The sequence below is a fragment of the Chiloscyllium punctatum genome, chromosome 1 (genome assembly GCF_047496795.1).
Source record: "Chiloscyllium punctatum isolate Juve2018m chromosome 1, sChiPun1.3, whole genome shotgun sequence".
In the NCBI taxonomy this organism is placed as follows: Eukaryota; Metazoa; Chordata; class Chondrichthyes; order Orectolobiformes; family Hemiscylliidae; genus Chiloscyllium; species Chiloscyllium punctatum.
Window position 1 is genome coordinate 71,559,584 of NC_092739.1, and position 19,217 is coordinate 71,578,800.

The 19,217-nt window shown below is 40.8% G+C and overlaps 2 protein-coding genes across 2 annotated transcripts in view; one reads left to right on the plus strand and one right to left on the minus strand.

Moving 5' to 3' along the window:
* The window catches only part of LOC140476170 (protein YIPF5-like), a 75,491-nt gene extending 59,143 nt beyond the window's left edge, over positions 1-16,348 (minus strand). Inside the window, exon 1 of the mRNA XM_072568351.1 lies at positions 15,877-16,348. The gene's annotated coding sequence lies outside the window, so the exon portion shown is untranslated. The remainder of the gene's footprint in view (positions 1-15,876) is intronic.
* Positions 1-18,137, plus strand: part of gnpda2 (glucosamine-6-phosphate deaminase 2) — a 35,515-nt gene extending 17,378 nt beyond the window's left edge. The window contains exons 4-7 of the mRNA XM_072568332.1: positions 1,599-1,781; positions 5,201-5,385; positions 13,792-13,966; positions 16,588-18,137. Coding sequence (XP_072424433.1) covers positions 1,599-1,781; positions 5,201-5,385; positions 13,792-13,966; positions 16,588-16,652 — 608 coding nt within the window. The 3' untranslated portion in view covers positions 16,653-18,137. The remainder of the gene's footprint in view (positions 1-1,598; positions 1,782-5,200; positions 5,386-13,791; positions 13,967-16,587) is intronic.
* Positions 18,138-19,217: the final 1,080 nt, after the last annotated feature.

Genomic DNA, 19,217 nt, shown 5'->3' on the forward strand with positions numbered 1-19,217 from the left:
ATCTATGGAGAGAGAAATAGAATTAACATTGAGTCATTATGATTCCTCTTTGAAACTGAAGAGGCTGGAAAATTATCGCTGTTATGCTGTTGACAAAAGGGGAAGAGAAGCAAGTGGAACAGATGGTCAGGGTATCCAAAGCAAAAGACTGTAATGCTAATGAGGGGAGAGGAAGACGATTTAGTGGTATCTTGCTGAATATCAGGCACATGGGACACCCTGACCCACTCATCTTCAGTCCTGATACTTCCTCCCTTACTTATATTTCTTCTCTCTTCCTCGGCCCAACACAATCACAGGTAGCACTTGCCTTTTTATCTCCTCACTGTTTGAGGCCCAAACACACCACCAAGGTGAAAGCAATTTACTTGCACTTTATAGTTTCTGTGTTTCTCCTTACTTTAGTAAGTCCTTTGTCTTTTGCTTTGGGAGCTCTTGCCATCCATTCCAAATTGTTGCTTCTCCCTCTTTGTCAACAGCATAAAACATAATTTTCCAGCCTCCTTCAGCTCTAAAGACAAGTCATAATGGACTCCATGTTAATTCTGTCTCTCCTTCTCTCCACCCCCACCCCCCCATTGCTGAGTTTCTCCCGCGCTTTATTTTTACTTAAAATCTCTATCATCTCTATCATTTTATTGGAGGTACTGAAATTGATCATGAGTATTTATTTCTTTTTCATCTTCAGATTTTCATTTACAATCTTTGCTAATACCTTTACTTTTTAAAAAGAAATTTTTATTAAAGATTTGCTGTGTTGATATTTACCAAGCTGTGGTAAAGTTGTAAAGGAAAGTATACATTGCGAGAATGTGGTTGTGTATTTTGTAGTGTTTGCACTTATTAAAATGGAAGACCGTTTGTGCTCACTTGTTATAACCTACGCATCAATGACATAGAATCCCTAAAGTGCAGGTAAAGGCTATTCAGCCTATCGAGTCTGCACCAACCTTCCAAGGAGCATCCCACCCGAACCCAACCCCTGTCCAATCCCCATAGCCCCACATTTCCCATGGCTAATCTACCTAACCTATGCATCGTTGGACACTATCGAGCAACTTAGCAGGTCCAATTTACCTAACCTGCACATGTTTTGACTGAGAGGGGAAGCCTCCGGTGGAAATCCATGCAGACGCAGGAGAACATGCAAACTGCACACAGATAGTCGCAAAGGCTGGAATTAAATCTGGGTCCCTGGCTCTGTGAGGCAGTAGTGCTAATCACTAAGCCACCATGCTGCCATATGCTGACATGCAAGCATAAAAGGCAGGAAACTACATACTGCTTTGAGTTGTTCATATTCAATCCTGATGGCTTTTTAAAAATGCCCTGAAGTATGTGTTCAGCCAAAGAAAAGACCTCCTTTGGTTTTTTTTGTGGGAATATGTTGCTATTTCTCTTAGTGGTCTGCGTACTTCACTTTTCCTCAAGAAGACCATCGTAACACAAATTCTAGAAGTGTAGAATATACATGCTTTGCTTTTATAGAGTAATTATTTCCAACTGTTCACTTGTAGTAGTTCACAAATATACAAAGCCAACTTTATGGCTTTACTTGGTTCTTTTAAACAAATTTCATTTTTAATTTTGACACTTAGCACTTCCGAGGGACCATCCAGAAAGCTACCACTCCTATATGTGGAATACCTTTTTCAAGCACATTGATATAGACCCAAAGAATGCTCATATTCTTGATGGCAATGCACCAGATCTGCAGGCAGAGTGTGATGCTTTCGAACGGAAGATTGCTGAAGCTGGAGGAATTGAACTGTTTGTCGGAGGTATGATTTGTGTGCATCTGTATATAAGCACCACCACAAGAATTGCTAATGGGTATTATAGAATAAAGCATGCTGCTGAGAAAATAGAAGCTGCAGCTTTTATATCATATATTCTGGCTTCAGTCAAACCTATTGAGATATTTGTACTCAGGTTGAACTGCATGATTTAGTGTGTTACCTTGTGCTAAATGACTTTCACAGCTATTTTAATAGAATTCATTTAAAATTCCATTAAAGAAAGTTGATGTAGTAGCCTTTTTGTTTTGTCAGTTATTCATATCAGTTTGAAGTTATCATAGTTCAGGAAAAGGGTCTGTAGTGAATGGTGTGGTCTTCTGCAAAAGGATCTTGGGAAAAGTGCAGATTTTGATTTGATCTACACGTGTTGTTTGGTGTCCTTAGATTTGTTGTGTTCACGTGAAGAACGTATCCGTGTTCAAGCTATTGCTAGTATGATGGATTGAAGTCTATGATTAATAAAACTCTGAAATGTGTAAACTAACTTGGATTGATTTAATAATGTAAATATATAGAACTGCAGAGTGCTTTACATTGAAAAAATAAGCCACTATCTTTCCCAGCCTCTATCATAAAAAAATTGAGAAAATTAAGCAGAAAGACTTGAACAAGCTTGGGTAATAAGTTGCAAGTGACATACAGGCCACTTGAGTGCCAACTAATCATCACCTTGAGTGGGCAGCCTGATCACTGTTTGACCATTGAGTGGCATTACTGTTGCCAAATCCACACCTGCCAATGTAATGGACTCATTATTGCCCAACACTCAATTTGCCTAGACCAGCCATACACATTCTGAAATTACTAGAATATGTCAGAGGCTGCAGCTAGTGGCTGACCTACAAGCTCCCAATACCCCTCCTATATGATGGGTTTGTGTTCCTAGAATTTTATAACGAGAAGTGAACAGACTGAAACCCAAAACGCCTTCGTGTCTTGGTAAGGTAGATGCCAGAATGATGGTTCCCTTGTCCAGGCAGTTTAGAAATGGGATTGACACTCTGCCTTGACATAAGGGAATTCAGGGATGAGTTGGAACACGTCTTTTTTGAATTGACAAATCCGGGCAGTACTTACACATTAATGGTAGAGCCCTGGGAAGTATTGCCGAACAGAGACTTTGGGGTACAGTTTCAAGAGACCTTGCAGGTGGTGTCACAGGTAAACAGGTAGTGAAGAAGGCATTTGGTCAGTGCATTGAGTATAATGTTGCAGCTGTACAGGACTTTGGTTGTCATTTTTGGGATACTGCATTCAATTCTGGTCTCCCTGCTACAGGAAAGTGTTAAACACGGAAGGGTTCAGAAAAGATTCATCAGGATGTTGTTAGGGTTGGAGGGTTCAAGCTTATATCGAGAGGCTGAGTAGGCTGGGGCTATTTTCCCTGGCATGTTGGAGGCTGAGGGATGACCTTGTAGAGGTTTATAAAATAATGAAGGGCATGGACATGGTGAACAGACAAGGTCTTCTTATGAGGATAGGGGAGTCCAAAACTAGATGGTATAGGTTTAAGGTGAGAGGGGAAAGATTTAAAAGGGACCTAAAGGGATGATAACTTCATGCATAGTGTGGTGTGTGTATGGAATGAGCTGCCAGAGGAGTTGGTGGAGGTTGGTACAATAACATTTTAAAAAGCATCTGCATGAGTATATGCACAGGAAAGGTTTGGTGGGAGATGGGCCAAATGGGACAAGATTTATTTAGGATATCTAATTGGCATGGACAAGTTGGAGCAAAGGGTCTGTATCTGTGCTGGACAATTCTGACTCTATTGATCCTTTTATTTCTATCCAGAGAGTTAAGAGTGCTCTTGTTGAAGGTAGCACAATCAATTTTTATATAATAGGGGAATTAGGAGATATGGGAATATGGCACAACTTTAGAGCTGAAGTAGAAGATCAAATGTTATCTTATTGAAAGTATTTTAGTGCCAATGATATGCTACTATTATCTGCCTTCATATCTACAAGGCATGATTGAAATGGAATACTCTGCACATGGTTGAGTATGTGTATCTGCAACAGTACAAGTTTGACACAAGCAACCTTCATGTACTAGCTTGAACAAATGTTGTCGTCTCCACTGCCGTACCTTGGCTGAAGTTGACAGAGTTCACTATGTGCACAAATTGCTTCAGCACCTCCATGCCCATTGCTTCTGTTGCCTAGAAGGGCAGGGGCAACAAGTGTGAAGCCTGAAGAAGTCCCATTGAACTCAGCATTATCATTTCTTCCTCCATAGACATGCTGAAATTTGCCACTCATTGCAACGATTTCAAAAGCACAATGTCTTAAGGTATCTGCTTCACATTGTGACGTGATACTCTAGCATGAGAAGTTGCAAGCGTAAGGTCACCATGTTCATTGAGTGGCTAGCTGCCAACGTAATAGTCATCTAAGCCCATAACCCAGTCAGTATATGTAAGTGTGAGATCTCATTGGTGCACATAATAGTTGTGCATCGATATACTTAACACATAACACAAAGTTGAATTTGTATTATGTGCACTGCCATAGAATAGCACAGGCTGGGGGTTTATGATGTGCTCACAGCAGTGGCGGCAAGCTTACTGCAGTTGGTGGCAAGTTGAACAAAGTAGCAGTTGTGAGTAGTCCTTTCTTTACAGTAACTCTTTTTTTTTCACCAGAGCTGAAGTTGAATTTTAACAACCAAGGCTCAAGGCTACAGTTGCACTGAAGCAAGAAATAGTTTGCGTACACTCTTGGTTGAAAAAAAACACAGCTGAATCAATATTTTAATAAGCAAGCTTTAAAATGTGCTGAAAGGGTAACTCCAATCAATTGCAGCAAACTACAGAAAATGTACACTTTGCCCATCTAAATAAACCAGCCTTTGTTTAACATCGCATCCAAAAGAGAGAATCTCAACAGTTCAGAACTCCGGTGTTGCATAATGACTTTGAGTCTCTACATTGGGACTTCAACCAACAATCTCCTGATGCTACTAAAAGTATAACCTTCTAAGCCACATCTGAGACAAAAACACTTAATGTGTTTACAAAACGTTTTCAACTTGAGTTATTTGGTATGTGATAGCTGTGTCACATGACAAGCTAGCAGAATTCCCTTATTGCTTGCAAATGTGAAGTTACCAGCACATTTACAAACTACTGTCAGTGCTGCTGAACACTATTTTTGAACTTCTTATTGAGAAAACATTTTTGGAAATATTTTGTGATAGTTGTACTGCTGGACATGTACTCAATTCTGTTTTGTGCCATTTTAAAACTGATTTACTGATCAAGCATTTAAATGTGTCAATATTTTGAATCACTTCCAATAGTGTAACAATTATATTTTCAGTATTACTGTATATGTTAATGCTCACTCAAAGTACATTATATTGTTTATAGAACAAAGGTCAACTTTTATTTCTACCAGGTATTGGTCCTGATGGACACATTGCTTTCAACGAGCCTGGATCAAGCCTGGTATCAAGAACAAGGGTGAAAACATTGGCGAAAGAAACCATTCTGGCAAACGCAAGGTTTTTTGATGGTGACTTGTCAAAAGTACCTACCATGGCATTAACTGTAGGTGTTGGAACAGTGATGGATGCCAAAGAGGTGATGTATAATATGACGAAGATATAGCTTTCAGAGGTGTATTTTGTTGGTTTTTTTTGTGTGAAGAGAGGTGAGACAGAGGTGACAAGTAGTCTGTTCCAGCCAATAAAATAAACCACTTGTGAGGCCTTGGATTTTATTTTTTAAATTTGGAACAGCAGATGGAGCATGAGAGGGCAGGCTCAAGCTCCCGCAGAACCCGAATTTTAACTGTTAGTAGCTGTTGGGGTTTGGAAGCTGCTATACATCTCTCCCTGCTACAGCAAGATACTTGAGTCTGCCCTCTGTCTGCCATCCCACCTCCCTTTCTTTTCTCCTGCTGAATTTGTCTTTGCCAAGGGTGTCTTTATGGGATGTCATTTTGTTGGAGCAGCAAACGTCATGGAGACGTACAGCATGGAAACAGACCCTTCAGTCCAACTTGTCCATGCTGACCAAATATCCTAACCTAATCTGGTCCCATTTGCCAGCACTTGGCCCATATCCCTCTAAACCCTTCCTCTTCATATACCCATCCAGATGCCTTTTAAATGTTGTGATTGTACCAACCTCCACCACTTTCTCTGGCAGCTTATTCCATACATGCACTACCCTCTGCCTGAAAAAGTTGCCCTTTAGGTCCCTTTTATATCTTTGCCCTCTCACTCTAAACCTATGCCCTCTAGTTCTGGACTCCTCCATGCCAGGGAAAAGACCTGGTCTATTTATCCTATCCATGCCCCTCATGATTTTGTAATCCTCTATAAGGTCACCCCTCAGCCTCTGATGCCCCAGGGAAAACTGCTGTACGTGCCCTTTTGCAATTCAGAAAAGTCTAAGACTTTGGCCTCAAAGTCTGTGTGTTTGTGTCAAACTTAGTTTCCCACACCATCCTCCACTTATTCAACTATGGTTACCAAAGTAAAATATCATAATGAAGCATATCTAAAGTTTCTGGAGAGAGAAATTGATCAGCTGGAGCTCTTGTAGTTGGAACCAGTCACACACAAGGTGATTTAGGCCTCATGAAAGGAGGCAGTAGCCATTGAGTAGAAGGACTTGACTTGTAATCTTTAAAAATATTACCCATGCCATGTGGTAATGAATATAGATTTAAGGAGATAAATTCTTGGCTAGAGACATGGTTGCCTTTCTGTAAGGATTCTTCCGATCAGCTGCTTTTACTTGGCAATAATCATGGCAGTCGGTTGAAATCCAATACAGGTAATACATGTAATATTCCAAGCTTTTCAGGGTTCTTTGTGGCAGGCAAGTCGTTTGAAGAAATTCTCTATTATTCAATTCCACAGTTTAGAACATAGAGCATTACAGCGCAGTACAGGCTTTTCAGCCCTTAATATTGAACCATTCTCAAGGCCACCTAATCTACACAATTGCATTTTCATCCATATGACTATCCAATGACCATTTAAATGCCTTAACGTTGGTGAGTCTACCACTATTGCAGGCAGTGTATTCCAAATCTCTACTACTCTCTGCATAAAGAAACTACCTCTGACATCTGTCCTGTACCTATCTCTTCTCTCTTTCCCCCCCCCCCCCCAAATTTAAAGCAACAACCCCTCATGCTAGCCATCTCCATTCAAGGAAAAAGGCTCTCACTGCCCACTCTACCTAATCCTCTGATTATCTTGTGTGTCTCAATTAAGTCACCTCTCAACCTTCTGTGTAATGAAAACCGCCTCAAGTCCCTCAACCTTCCTCATAAGACCTCTCCATACTAGCATGACCTCTTGGTTCCAAAACTCAGTCCCTTGACTAATAAAAGCTAACACACCCTATGCTTCCTTCCAACCCTATCAACCTGGGTGGCAACTTTCAGGGATCTATGTACATGGACACCGAGATCTCTTTGCTCATCAACACTACCAAGAATCTTACCATTAGTCCATACTCTGCATTCCTGTTGCCCCTTTCAAAGTGAATCACCTCACATTTTTCTCTATTAAACACCATTTACCACCTCTCAACCCAGCTCTGCAGCCTATCTTTGTCCCTGTGTAACCTACAACATCTACAACTCTACCAACCTTAGTGTCAAAAGTTAAAAATCACACAACACCAGGTTATAGTCCAACAGGTTTAATTGAAAGCACACTAGCTGCTCCTTCATCAGGTGGTTGTCAACCACCTTTAACTTTGTACACCCCCGTCCGACACCGGCATCTCCAAATCATGACCTTAGTATCATCTGAAAATATACTAACCCATCCTTCTCCACCCTCATCCAGGTCGTTTATAAAAATGATGAACAGCAGTGGCCCCAAAAGAGATCCTTGCGGTACACGACTAGTAACTGAACTCCAGGATAAACATTTCCCATCAATCACCACCCTCTGTCTTTCAGCTAGCCAATTTCTGATCCAAACCACTAAATCACCCTCAATCCTGTGCCTCTATTTTGTATAATAGCCTACTGTGGGGAATCCTATCAAACGCCTTATTGGAATCCATATATACCAAATCAACCGCTTTACCCTCATCCACCTGTTTGGTTACCTGTCAAAGAGCTCAGTAAGGTTTGCCTTACCTGCCCTTCACAAAACAGTGTTTAACTATCCCTAATTGACTTTTTCCTTTTCAAATGATTATAAATCTTACAACCTTGTCCAAAACTTTACTCACTACCAAATGAAGGCTCACTGGTCTATAATTACCAGGGTTGTCTCTACACCCCTTGAACAAGGGGACAACAGTTGCTATCCTCCAGTCTTTTGGCACTATTCCTGTAGACAATGACAACATAAAGGTCAAAGCCAAAGGCTCTGCAAACTCCTCCCTGGCTTCCCATGGAAACCTAGAAGCAATCCCATTCAGCCCAGTGGACTTATCGATTTTTACATTTTCCAGAATTGCTAACACCATCTCCTTGTGAACCTCAATTCTATCTAGTCTAGTAGCGTGTATCTCTGTATTTTCCTCACCAGCATTGTCTTTTTCTAATGTGAGTACTGATGAAAAATATTCATTTAGTGCTTCTCCTACCTCCTCTGACTCCATGCACAACTTCTTGCTACTATCCTTGATTGGCCCTAATCTTACTCTAGTCATTCTTTTATTCCTGATATACCTATAGAAGGCTTTAGGGTTTTCCTTGATCCTATCCGCCAACAACTGCTCGTGTCCTCTCCTGGCTCCTCTTAACTCTTTTTTTTAGGTCTTTCCTGGTTAACTTGTAACTCTCAAGTGCTCTAACTGAGCCTTCACATCTTATTCTAACATAAGCTGCCGCCTTTCTCTTGACAAGAGATTTAAATTCCTTTGTAAACCAGGGCTCCTGTGCTTGACAACTTCCTGCCTGCCTGGCAGGTACATACCTATCAAGGACCTGCAGTAGTTGTTAGTTATTAGAGATGTACAGCATGGAAACCGACCCTTCAGTCCAACCTGTCCATGCCGACCAGATATCCCAACCCAATCTAGTCCCACCTGCCAGCACCCGGCCCATACCCATCCAAAGCCTTCCAAATGCCTCTTAAATGTTGCAATTGTACCAGCCTCCACCACTTCCTCTACCAGCTCATTCCATACACGTACCACCCTCTGTGTGAAAAAGTTGCCCCTTAAGTCCTTTTTATATCTTTCCCCACTCACCCTAAACCTATGCCCTCTAGTTCTGGACTTCCCAAACCCAGGGAAAAGACTTTCCCTATTTATCCTATTCATGCCCCTCATAATTTTGTAAACCTCTTTAAGGTCACCCCTCAGCCTCCAATGCTTCAGGGAAAACAGCCCCAGCCTGTTCAGCCTCTCCCTATGGCTCAAATCCTCCAACCCTGGCAACATCCTTGTAAATCTTTTCTGAACCCTTTCAAGTTTCACAATATCTTTCCGCTAGGAAGGAGACCAGAATTGCATGCAGTATTCCAACAGTGGTCAAACCAATGTCCTGTACAGCCACAACATGACCTCCCAACTCCTGTACTCAGTACTCTGACCAATAAAAGAAACCATACCAAATGCCACCTTCACTATCCTATCTACCTATGACTCCACTTTCAAGGAGCTATGAGCCTGCACTCCAAGGCCTCTTTGTTCAGCAACACTCCCAAGGACCTTACCATTAAGTGTAGAAGTCCTGCTGAGATTTACTTTCCCAAAATGCAGCACCTCGCATTTATCTGAATTAAATTCCATCTGCCTTTTCTGTAGCCCATCTGGTCAAGATCTTTTGGTAATCTGAGGTAACCCTCTTCGCTGTCCACTACACCTCCAATTTTGATGTCATCTGCAAACTTATTAACTGTACCTTTTTATGCATGCATCCAAATCAGTTATGTAAATGACAAAAAGTTGAGGATCCAGCACTGATCCTTGTGACACTCCACTGGTCACAGGCCTCCAGTCTGAAAAACAACCCTCCTCCACCACCCTCTGTCTCCTACCTTTGAGCCAGTTCTGTATCCAAATGGCTCCCTGTATTCCGTGAGATCTAACCTTGCTAAATCAGTCTCTTATGGGGAACCTTGTCGAACGCCTTACTGACATCTATCGCTCTGGCCTCATCAATCTTCTTTGTTACTTCCTCAAAAAACTGAATCAGGTTTGTAAGACATGATTTCCCACGCACAAAGCCACGTTGACTATCCCAAATCAGTCCTTGCCTTTCCAAATACATGAACATCCTGTCCCTCAGGATACCCTCCAACAACTTTCCCACCACTGACGTTGGGTTCGCTGGTGTATATTTCCCTGGCTTGTCCTTACCACCCTTAAACAGTGGCACCACGTTAGCCAACCTCCAGTCTTCCGGCACCTCACCTGTGACTATCGATGATACAAATTTCTCAGCAAGAAGCTCAGCAATCCCTTCTCTAACTTCCCACAGAGTTCTAGGGTACACCTGATCAGGTCCTGGAGATTTATCCACCTTTACCCGTTTCAAGGCATCCAGCACTTCCATCTCTGTAATCTGGAGATTTTGCAAGATGTCACCATCTATTTCCCTACAGTCTATTTCTTCCATATCCTTTTCCACAGTAAATACTGATGCAAAATACTCATTTAGTAACACCCCCATTTTCTGTGGCTCTACACAAAGGCCCCCTTGCTGATCTTTGAGGGGTCCTATTCTCTCCCTAGTTACCCTTTTGTCCTTAATGTATTTTTAAAAGCCCTTTGGATTCTCCTTAATTCTATTTGCCAAAGCTATCTGATGTCCCCTTTTTGCCCTCCTGATTTCCCTCTTAAGTATACTCCTACTTTCTTTATACTCTTCTAAGGATTCACTCGATATATCCTGTCTATACCTTACATATGCTTCCTTCTTTTTCTTAACCAAACCCTCAATTTCTTTCATCATCCAGCATTCCCTATACCTACCAGCCTTTCCTTTCACCCTAACAGGAATATACTTTCTCTGGATTCTCATTTCTGAAGGCTTCCCATTTTCTAGCCGTCCCTTTACCTGCGAACATCTGCCCCCAATCAGCTTTCGAAAGTTCTTGCCTAATACTATCAAAATTGGCCTTTCTCCAATTTAGAACTTCAACTTTTTGGCCTGGTCTATCCTTTTCCATCACTATTTTAAATCGAATAGAATTATGGTCACTGGCCCCAAAGTGCTCCCCCACTGACACCTCAGTCACCTGCCCTGCCTTATTTCCCAAGAGTACGTCAAGTTTTGCACCTTCTCTAGTAGGTACATCCACATACTGAATCAGAAAATTTTCTTGTACACACAAATTCCTCTCTATCTAAACCCTAAACACTATGGCAGTCCCAGTCTATGTTTGGAAAGTTAAAATCCCCTGCCATAAACACCCAATTATTCTTACAGATAGCTGAGATGTCCTTACAAATTTGTTTCTCAATTTCCCTCTGACTATTAGGGGGTCTATAATACAATCCCAATAAGGTGATCATCCCTTTCTTATTTCTCAGTTCCACCCAAATAACTTCCCTGGATGTATTTCCAGGAATATCATCCCTCAGCACAGCTATAATGCTATCACTTGTCAAAAACGCCAGTCCCCATCCTCTTTTGCCTCCTTTTCTGTCCTTCCTGTAGCATTTGTATCCTGGAACATTAAGCTCCCCTTTGTCCTTGAATAAGCTCCACATTTCAATTCTGCCCATCCCCTACGGTTTTCTTCTCCATTCTATGCATTCTAAATCTTGCTTAATTGCATCGTAATTGCCTTTCCCCCAGCTATAACTCTTGCCCTGCGGTATATACCGATCACTTTCCATCACTAAAGTAAACATAACCGAATTGTGGTCAGTATCACCAAAGTGCTCACCTACCTCCAATTCTAAATCCTGGCCGGGTTCTTTACCCAGTACCAAATCTAATGTGGCCACGTCCCTTGTTGGCCTGTCAGGAAACCCTCCTGGACCCAATGGACAAAAACTGACCCATCTAAAGCGCTTGAACTATAGTATTCCCATCAATATTTGGAAAGTTAAAGTCCCCCATAACAACTACGCTGTCACTCTCGCTCTGATCAAGCATCATCTTTGTTATCCTTTCCTCTACATCTCTGGAAATATAGAAATCTCCCAACAGGGTGAGCTCTCCTTTCCTGTTTGTAACCTTAGCCCATACTACCTCAGCAGATGAGTCCTCTCACGTCCTTTCTGCGACTGTAATACTGTCCTTGCTAACAATGCCAACCCCCTGAAACCTCTAAATCCCGGGACCTGCAGCAACCATTCCTGTCCCTGCTCTTCCCATGTCTCCAAAATGGCCACAAAATTGAAGTCCCAGGTACCAACCCATGCTGCTGCAAGTTCTCCCACCTTATTCTGGATGCTCCTGGCTTTGCATGCTAGTGCCCTCTTGAAACCTTATTTCAGACCTTAATACTCTCAACCTCCTGTATACTCTAAGTACAATTTGGGTTCCCCTGCTGAATTAGTTTAAATCCACCTAAAGAGCATTAGCAACACCCCCACCAGGATATTGGTACCCCTCTGGTTCAGGTGAAGACCATCCTGTTTGTAGAAGTCCCCCGTACCCCAGAAAGAGCCCCAATTATCCAGGAATCCAAAACCCTCCCTCCTGCATCATCCCTGTAGCCAAGGGTTTAACTCCTCTCTCTTCCTATTCCTCGCCTCGCTAGCACGTGGCACGGGCAACAAACCAGAGACGACAACTGTTTGTTCTAGCTTTAACTTTCTACCCTAGCTCCCTGAATCTCTGCCTTAAATCCCCATCTCTCTTCCTGTCTATGTCGTTAGTGCCTATGTGGACCTCAACTTGGGGCTGCTCCCCCTCCCCCTCAGGGATCCCGAAAACACGATCAGTGGTGTCAAGAGCCCTGGCACCTGGGAGGCAACACACCAACCGTGAGTCTGTCTCGTTCCCACTGAACCTTCCATCTGTCCCCCTAACCACTGGGTCCCCCTTGACTAATGCTCTGCTACTCTTCCCCACTCCCTTCTGAGCAACAGGGACAGATTTTGTGCCAGAGACCCGTGCCCCATTGCTTACCCTTGGTAAGTCATCCCCCAATAATATCCAAAATGGTATACTTACTGTTGAGGGGGAACGGCCACAGGAGATCCCTGCACTGCCTGTTGGTTTCCTGTCCGTTCCCTGATGGTAACCTATCTACCTCCTTGTACCTGACCTGTGGCTACCTTCCTGTAACTTCTCTCAATAACCCCTTCCGCCTCCTGAATGATCTGAAGTTCATCTGAGTCCAGCTCCTTCTCCCTAATGTGCTTTTTGAGAAGCTGCAGTTGGATGCACTCCCCATACATGCAGTCGGCAGGACATCTTTACTTCCCACATTCTGCAAGAGAACATTCAGCTGCTTTAACCTCCATTCCCACTATTCTAAATTCCTAATGAGACGACTGAAAAACTAATAACAACTAAACATTAGTCCACTTACCAATGTGGCTCACAGAACCTTTTTTAGTTAGACGAGGAGGAGGGTGCATGGAGGAGACTACCCCAGTAATGTAGCCGCCCAAATATAAAGCCTCATTTACCCAGCAGTTCAGCGTGCGCTCTGCCTGCACATAAGGTAAGCTTACACTTCAAATTTACCTTCCTATCAGACCTCTGGTCTTTGCTGTTGCTCCTCCCACTTCAACTGACACCATAGATATGAAGTTTGGAGAGGAAAGGTTCATATGTTTTTGGGACTTTGGTAACATAATCAAAAGGCAGTTTATAAACTTAGTTTGTAAATTGTATGTCAATGAATAACCCAACTTATAGGTTTAAGTTTGGTTTGTTGGCAGGAGATGTAGAGAAGGACTTTTATAATTGGCATCGTCAGATCACTTGAGAGCCTGATATGATTGCTCTTAGTTCAACTGCATGTTTTTTTTTTGCCCAACCGCTAGTATGTTAATGGATCTGTGAATGCAGCTATGTATAATCTTCTCCTAGATTTAATAGCGTGTTGTGAAGATAAACTGAACTAAATTTCTTGTCACTTGTGTTAGTAGGTTATGATCCTCATCACAGGAGCACACAAGGCATTTGCATTGTACAAGGCAATAGAAGAGGGAGTAAATCACATGTGGACTGTTTCTGCCTTCCAGCAGCACCCTCATACCACTTTTGTTTGTGATGATGATGCGACCTTGGAACTTAAAGTTAAAACAGTGAAGTATTTCCAAGGTAGGTACAGATGCTCATGATAAAAGCTAGGGAATATTTAACTTATTTTTTTTAAATCAACCTGTTCAGGGATGTAATTACACACCTCTGGGACTTAAACTCCGATCTCTCAGCCCACAGGCAGGGATACTACTACTGTGCCATGAGGGCCTTCAGCACAATATTTTTAAAAGTTGTGCAAATTAAGTGCTGATGTCTTCAAGAGTCTTGGATGTGTTCATATAGAAATATCAGAAAATATGCAGGTACAGCAAGCAATTAGGGAGGCAAATGGCATGTTGCCCTTTATTGCAAGGGGTTAAGAGTACAGGAATTTTAAAAAAAAGTTCTTATAACTGGTCTCATCAATTTGGAAGAATAAGGGATGATCTCATTGGGATAGGTAAATAATTATGAACTATTGATCCACAATTCTTCTAGTTGAAGCTCTCACCACCTTACAAAACTCACTGGACAGATGAACGCATGTAGATAGAATGATATGGGTAGAGGGAAAACTGAAAAGGTAGTTTAGTGATCCCTGTCCAAAGAGTTCACTCAGATACTCATTTTGTTTTCCCGGCACTTGCTATTTGATGATCTATCTCTTCTTCAAGTACTTTTACCTGCCTACAGGAGGCATAGAATGACTAGCTCTCAAGTTATAAGGTTGTTGACTTATTGGTTAAAATCAGTTGCTTACAGCAACTGATGAGAGAAATCAGCTTTCTTCTGAATTCTAACGGTTATGGAGGGTCAGAGTTTTTACAGAAATTGTTTGGTCCATTGTGTCCATGCCAGTCATCAAATATCTATTTGATTCCCATTTGGCCTGTAGCCTTGTGTGCTGTGGTGTTTCAAGTGCTCATCTAAAAAGTTCTTCAATATCTTGATGGCAACAACTCTGACGCCATTTTAGGCAGTGAGTTCCAGATACTCACCCTACTCTTGCTTGCTTTTTTTTCCCCCTCAAATCCACTCTTAAACCGCCTGTTCCTTACTTTTAAAGCTGTATCCCTGGTTCATGACGCCTCTACTAAAGGGAAATATGTTTCCAGATCTATGCCCCTCAGAACTTGGAACAGCTTAACCCATTCTCTCCCTCCTTCCAAGTCTTTCCTACTATAAGAAAAATCCAACCCCAGTCCATCTAGTCTCTTTCCAAAGACGTCCTGCAGAAACTTGGCAAATGCATCTTTCTTACCATGTGGCAACCAGAACTGCACATAGTACTCCAGCTGAGGCGGAATTTATGTTATATCAGCTCCATCATAACCACCTTTACTTACTTTATTTGGTGCCTTGACAAATTAAGGCATGTATTCAAAATACCACCTTATCTATCTGTGCTGATACCTGCAATGTTGCTGTGATCCTTCATGCTTGTGAGAGTCCTACTAGTCAACATATACATTTTCGTTAGCTCTCTGAAATGTTTCTTCCCCCCCCCCCCCCCCACCTTTCCATGATTAAGTTCCATTTGCCACTGTTCAACCCATCTGACCGTATAATCCCGTAGTGTAAGGCTATCCTCCTCACTATTTATCATGCTACCAATTTTTGTCATCTATGAACTTGCTGATCATATCTTCTAATTTGGGTCTAGATCATGACCGTACACTACAAACATCAAGGGAACCAGTACTAAACAGTGTGGTACACCACTAGATACTGAATTCAATTCATACAAACACCCTTCAGTTGTCATCTGTTTTGTTGCCACTAAGCCAATTTTCTATCTCGTGGGCTTGCAGCTTCTTAAATCAGTTGGCAGTAAGACACCTTGTCAAAACACTGACTTAAATCCATATAGACTGCTTCAATTGCATTACTCTCATTCACAGACCTCACCACCTTGCGAAGTTAAATCAAGTTTTACATGTGGTCTCTTTCTGACAACGTAATGCTGACCATTCTTGATTCATCCTTACCTCTTCATGTAGTGATTAATTATGACCTTTCGAATTTTTTTCCAGTAGTTTCCCTGTGACTTCACCATCTTTCCTATCCACAAGGTTTTCAACCATCCTGGAGCCAATCATATAGTTGTTGGCAGGCAAAAGGCTTTTGTCATCAACAGTTGGTTAGCAATCCATAGCTCACTCGGCCACATGTTACCGGTTGCTTGTCCCTTTTGTGTATTTTCTTTGTTCTCAGTTTGTTTACAATGAAACATCCCTCGCAGATTGAACAAACAATAATAAGTATAAGTGACTTGTTTTAAATGCATGCAGCAATCCCTTTCGTACTTCTTGGATTTAAAACAGTCCTATTCCCATTTCAGAACCCAATCAAAAAATATAAAAAAAGTAACATTGAGTCTTTACACTGTATAAATACCAGGAAAAATATAAATTGCTTATTATTTTGTTGAACAATGCCAACAATCAAACCCACAATCCTCCACATATCAGAATGAATGTTTCTAAATGTGACTTAGTATATAGTTCTTCCTACATATACTTGCAGAGTTTGGTAACGATTAGTAGTTTGAGATATGATTTATTTATATGATGATCTAAACCAAATTTGTTAGATGCGATCACATTTAATGCATGTTCAGAAAACTGCATGTAAAACAAACTATTAATTTGGTATTTTTTGTAAGCTTGCTTGCTCAAAATATTTTCATTTCCCAATAGGTTTGATGCACGTGCACAATCAACTTGTGGAACCATTGCACAGTATGAAAAGTTACAATGACTAAAAAAAAATGAATAGCAACCTTCCTGTGATGGACGATTGATTAAAATTCCAAGGATTTTAAGTGGAATCAATGCAGTCTGATTTTATATTAATAAGTTGTTGTAACTAAAACAATTTAATTTCTTTTTGTAAAAGTAATATTCAAAAGTTTCTCAAATCTCAAATCTCACTCTTGTTGAGGATTCTTACTCCTCTGAAGACACTTGATCTCTTCCAAGTGTTCATAGCAGTGAAGTCTTATAAATCATGGGTGTAAACAAAACAGAAGCAAGAATAATCCACTAGTGTTTGCAAAGAATAATTCCTTTCTTTACGGCATATTGTAAAGAACTTTGCAAATTTGCCCCTAAGTCTTGTTCTTCCCACTTGAGTAGTATGTGACCTAAAATCTGTATGCAGTACGACTTAAAGGTTTCCAGTATTGTTTCCTCAGCGCGTGTATTTTTTTATTAAACTTACATTCGTTATTTGCTGCATTGAAAAAACTTGGAAAAAAGGTCTCAAATCTATATGGCAAATGTATTTCAATAATTCCATCTAGCTAGTGTAATAGATCAAAACAAATTGTACATTCATGCGTCCTCATTTGTCATAATTGCATAATTTTATTACTTTTGAGCTATGTTTATAACTGGAATTAAGATTCCAAAATGTAAATCTTTCAGATGGTTTGCAAAATACATACCTCATGAATATTTTGCAAGTTAAGTTTTTAAAATCTTCCAAATCTAGTGTAGTTTTCTTGTCACATTCCAAATATTTATTGCTTCAGTAGTACATTGTATCTTTCATTATACAATAATAACTGCTACTTTGGTTCCTGTGTACATTGTGCTGTTAGGGCATTGATGTGAACTTTGGTATTTTAATCATGAACTCAGTTTCAACTGTATTGTTATTCAATCTTAATATGATTGCATCTAACCATTGGAACATAATTTGGAAAAGCTACTTGTGATTTTTTTAATTAAATAGCTTGAGGTGTCAATAACATTAGATGCATTTATGTACTGTCGGATCATTTCCTTTACATTTTAGCTGGATTATTTCAGAAATTCGAATTTGGAATCTAATTTAACCACTTAATTATGGAAGTTGATCTCTTTGGTTATCTAATGGTACTTAGTTTAGATAGAACACATATTTCTATCCAGTGTCACAAAGTATCTGCTGCATTAAAAGCTGCATCATGTTCTTGTTAAACTTATTTTAACAATATAGCTGGTTCTTTTCCTTCAGAATGCCAAATGAAGATATTATTTACTAGGTAATCAGTTCAAGCTAATGAGAATTGAAGGATTGTGAATTATATTTCTTTATTTTTTAAAATATATACAGTGCATGTCATATACCTGTTTGCAGCAGGTTTTCTGAGGAACAAAATTGTGTATTATAAAACACTATTGTTCCATAGGTTATCTTTATGCCTTAATCTAATAAAACTGTGCAAGTATTTTTCATCTCAATAAAAAAATTTAATACTTTCTGTGCTCTTTCATTGTCAATTCATTCTCAAAAAATTCATTTATTTAGCACCTTTCATGATCAAGTTGTCTGTGGTTTACAGACAATGAAAATACTTTTGACTTCTATTTCTTGTAGTATAAGACATGCAGTAGTCATTTTGCAAACAGTTCTTAGCAATCAAATTACGTAAATGTTGATAATCTGTTTGTGATATTGATTGAGAAACATGCAAGCCTAACATTTGAGCAAAATCCCCTGACTGTAGCATAATGAGATCTTTTATGTTTACCTAAGTGGGCAAGCAGAACCTTGGTTTTACATTTCATACTTGGCTGGATATGAGTTGTCTGTAGGCCCTCAGCTGCAGTGGGATTTTTTTCTTGTATCAAACAGTATAACCAATGGTCTTGTGTATAAATGTTCATGGGGCAGCACGGCGACTCAGTGGTTAGCACTGCTGTCTCACAGCACCAGTGTCCCAGGTTTGATTCCACCCTGGGGTGACTGACTGTGTGGAGTTTGCACATTCTCCCAGTGTCTGTGTGGGTTTCCTCTGAGTGCTCGGTTTCCTCCCACAGTCGAAAGATGTGCAGGTCAGGTGAATTGGCCATGTTAATTTGCCCATAGTGTTAGTCGCGTTAGTCAAGGGGAAATGGGTCTGAGTGGGTTACTCTTCAGTGGGTCGGTGTGGGGCCGAATGGCCTGTTTCCATACTGGAGGGAATCTGACATCTAACCTCTAACCTAATCTGATCATTCAGTGATTTTACTAAGTATTAGGTGCATATAGTATTAGGTGCATTAGTCAGAGGGAAATGGGTCTGGGTGGGTTACTCTTCGGAGGGTCACTGTGGACTTGTGGGGCCAAAGGGCCTGTTTCCGCACTGTAGGGAATGTAATCTAATCTATCATCTGCTCTCTTTCTCTCTGATGGTTATAGACTGAGTTTCACAGATAACTTGGGAACTCTTAAGGCCATTATTACAATGGCCTTAGATGGGGTTGCTCTCAACTCCTCTCCAGTATAATGTGAATCACATAAGCTATGCATCCATTTAAACTGCTAAATAGCTGTCCACTGGATTTCCAAGTACATTTTA